General features: G+C 52.0%; 1 protein-coding gene across 1 annotated transcript; it reads right to left on the minus strand.

The window, feature by feature from the left end:
* Positions 1-1,272: 1,272 nt before the first annotated feature.
* On the minus strand, positions 1,273-3,010 carry LOC127306043 (GDSL esterase/lipase At5g55050). The gene is made up of 3 exons (XM_051336643.2): positions 2,505-3,010; positions 2,276-2,406; positions 1,273-2,175 (listed from the first exon to the last, which is right to left on the minus strand). Exons 1-3 carry the CDS (start codon positions 2,791-2,793, stop codon positions 1,456-1,458), a joined length of 1,140 nt encoding a protein of 379 aa, XP_051192603.1. The 5' UTR covers positions 2,794-3,010; the 3' UTR covers positions 1,273-1,455.
* Positions 3,011-3,320: the final 310 nt, after the last annotated feature.

Consider the following 3,320-nt stretch of genomic DNA (forward strand, 5'->3'; position numbering starts at 1 on the left):
GTCATGCATCCAAGTAGATTCTGATTTGTATCCCCCGACTAGTGTGGCCAATATCTTCGGTAATTGGCTTCACGGTATGGATCACAGATTTAGAACGTTTATTAGGGTGGGGGCGCTTGCCATTATATGGTCGCTATGGCTGTGTAGAAATGAAGGGCGGGCCTGGTGCAGCGGTAGAGCCTCACCGCCTGTGACCGAGAGGTCCCAGGTTCGAGTCGCGGTCTCCTCACATTGCACTTCGTGAGGGTAAGGCTTGCCCCTAACACCTTCCCCAGACTCCGCACAGTGCGGGAGCTCTCAGCACTGGGTACGTCCTTTTTTATGGCTGTGTAGAAATGACAAAGTTTTTAATGATAAGAATTGTTCTCTCTTGCAGGTTATCTACAGATGTACCGCTACTCTCCGTTCGTGGCCTGCGCTGCAGAAGGTGGAGAACCGCGACCTCTTTTACGGAGGTCTGTACACAGTTGGAGGACACGGAGAGGGATACTTTTTCCTACATGGATGGCAGCATAATCTATGAATTGGGCCTACGCATTCACCTTAGGCATTTTACATTTCCTCATGTCTGATTTGTAATTCTCCTTTTTTAGCACTCCAGATTATTGAGACTTTTTGAACGGCTGTGTGCATCTTAGCTATGAATTAATTTTTAAGAGTAAAAAAGCGCCAATTATCAAAAAAAAAGTTCCCCGTAAAAAAGACAAGTTTTCATGCTCCCACATAAATATGCACATAACATTTTTTTTCTTACACAAGCCATATAAAATAATGGGATGTACATGTGAAATTTTAGTTCGATTTCTTTTACATTTTTAAATTAAAATAATTATAAATTCATAATAGATTCATATGCACCTATGAACCAATATAGGAGCTCCACAAATGCCCGGGTTATTTGGACTTTTATCTTCAGTTCCCCAATTAGTGTACTTTTAACTTTGTTGTAAGTCACACTTGTTTAAACTTAAGTAATTTCATACTCCTACCAACATAATCTCTCCATCTAATAATATTAATATAGAGACATAAATACCGCTACATTTCTCTATAACGTAAGTTCAAATTAAATGAGTTCGATTCAGCGTAAAGTTAGAAGTGCACTTACTTAATTACCGGACGGAGGGAGTAGCCAAGATGTCAACTTGATTTCTCTGTCGATCGATAGAAGACTTTGAAAGCCGCACCAAAATTCTTGGGCGCGACATTTTTTATTCAACTGTAAATGTACGGGCCATTTGACCTTCTTATTTGAATTTCTGACCAAATTCGTAAACAAAAGGCTGCGCCCCGCCGCTCTATGCATGATTCTATTGCATCTCCACATCGATCTACAAAAGGATTATAAAACGTGCGCAGTACATCTTTTTTCCCTCTCTCTTAATCAAATAGAGAAGACTCGCGATTATTAAATTAACGGCTGATGAATCGATCAAGACCGTGCGTCGATGATCATCAAGAAGAAATGAGCTGCTTGAAGTTGATGGGCGCGGCGAAGCCCATCTTCACCGGCGCGGAGAAGATGGCCTTGGCGCCCTTGTTGGAGGTTGCCTGGGTGCCGTGCACCCCGTCCCAGAACAGGTGGTCATTGCGGTTGCCGCAGTAGGTGGCGTTGGGCACGCACCCGGTCTGCACGCCGAGCCTCCCGCCGCCGCAGCACGCGCTGGCCACGTCCCTGAACCCGGCGGCCTCAGGGTGCGCCGTGAAGAAGGTCACCAGGTTGTAAGAGCTCCCCACGGAGTACTTCATCCCAGGCAGCGCGGCGGCGAGCTTCGCCATCACTCCCGCCAGCGCGTCGTTGAAACCCTTCGCGAGGGCGTTGGCGGCGGGAACGCACGCGGTCTCGCCGGTCGGGGACTTGGCGCGCACCGCCGGCACGCAGCCGATCGGCGGCACGTCGACGATCCCGAAGCGGCGGGCGCCGAGGGTGTAGAGCGTCTGCACGTGTTTCGTGTAGTTGGAGAGGAGGTCGGTGTAGAAGGACGGCGCCTCGGCCGCCGTTCGGTTCTGCAAGATGAAGGCGAACATGTCGTTGCCGCCGTCGCTGATGAGGAAGAGGGACTTGGACAGCAGCGCGTCGACGGCCGCGGAGCCCTTGCCGCCGGCGTACTCAGTCATCTTTGACTTGGTGGCCGCGAAGAGCTCCACCTGCTTGGTCAATGTCAGGGTGTTCCCCTGATGGATCGATCCACGCAAACATGAGAAACAAATCAGTAACAAGAACCTGAACAAATCAAAGACGGACCAAAAGTGAAAGCATGTATATTCTACTCACGGTGGTGTCGAGAATGCCGGAGCCGCCGGAAGCGTAGTTGGCTCCACGGAAGCCTCTGAAGATCTGGCGGCTCGTCTGCGGCGTCAGCGACAGGTACGCCGGCGGGCTCCTCTTGAAACCCAGTATCCTCGCTGCATTATTTGAGTTTGCACCATGGCGTACTTGCGTCAGCCAGTTTCATGTGAAAAATGGAAATTGATGCCGTAGACGAGAGGACGAAGGGACGTACAGATGGAGTCGGCGACGTTGTAACCGTTGCTGAACCTCCCGGTGGCCCTCGACTGCGGGAAGTCGATGCCGTAGGGGAGCTGTAGCGGGGCGTTCCCCGGCAGGTATTGGTTGTTCCCGACGTCCACCGTCGAGTCGCCGAACACGTACACCGCCGGCACCAGGTGCACTTCCTCGCGCGCGTGCCCGCTCGCCACTGCTGCCGGCAGACCGCCGCCGCCGCAGACAAGGAGCACTGCCCCCACCAGTACCATCAGAGCCTTGCCATTGGCCACCCTTGCCCTCACCATGGCTCCTGCAACTATACCTATGTCTGTCTACAACAGGTTTCGGATCGGATTTGCTCGTACGCTAGCTTTTCCGGCGGAGCTAGCTACTCCACTATTGTGGGTTTGCTGACAGGAGGTGAATTGCAGTGCAAGGTAGGCAGTTGGGTGTAGATGCCCACGCCCGAGAATATGTGCTTGGAATGGTAGCAGGGCAATCTACCTGTTAGGCGTCCGAGCAAAGCCCCAGCCTCCCCTGCCTATTTATACACAATATACGATGTATAACAGCACGCACGCGGTATGAAATCAGTTATGGCCTGGCCTCCGTGTGTCTTGACCATGAAGCGATCAATCGGTTGAACGAGTAAATGGCAACGAGAACCGTGCATCATCTCTTCTGTTTTGAATTTTCAAAATCTTGCCAATGGCGACCGAGGGGCAAACCCTAGCCGCCGCCGCTTAGCCCCCCACCTCCTCCCTTCCTTGCCTCGCCGCCGCCGGAGGGGGGCCGGCAAAGCCGCGCGCTCCCCGAGGAAGGTGGCGGCGGG

The sequence above is a fragment of the Lolium perenne genome, chromosome 6, assembly GCF_019359855.2.
Source record: "Lolium perenne isolate Kyuss_39 chromosome 6, Kyuss_2.0, whole genome shotgun sequence".
Lineage (NCBI taxonomy): Eukaryota > Viridiplantae > Streptophyta > Magnoliopsida > Poales > Poaceae > Lolium > Lolium perenne.

Bases quoted from the DNA above. Each gene is read 5' to 3' on its own strand.
- LOC127306043 (XM_051336643.2), bottom strand. From the start codon at position 2,793: ATGGTGAGGGCAAGGGTGGCCAATGGCAAGGCTCTGATGGTACTGGTG. The intron at 2,407-2,504 runs GTACGTCCCTTC...CAAATAATGCAG, and splicing joins CAACGTCGCCGACTCCATCT to CGAGGATACTGGGTTTCAAG. The intron at 2,176-2,275 runs GTGAGTAGAATA...TCGATCCATCAG, and splicing joins CCGGCATTCTCGACACCACC to GGGAACACCCTGACATTGAC.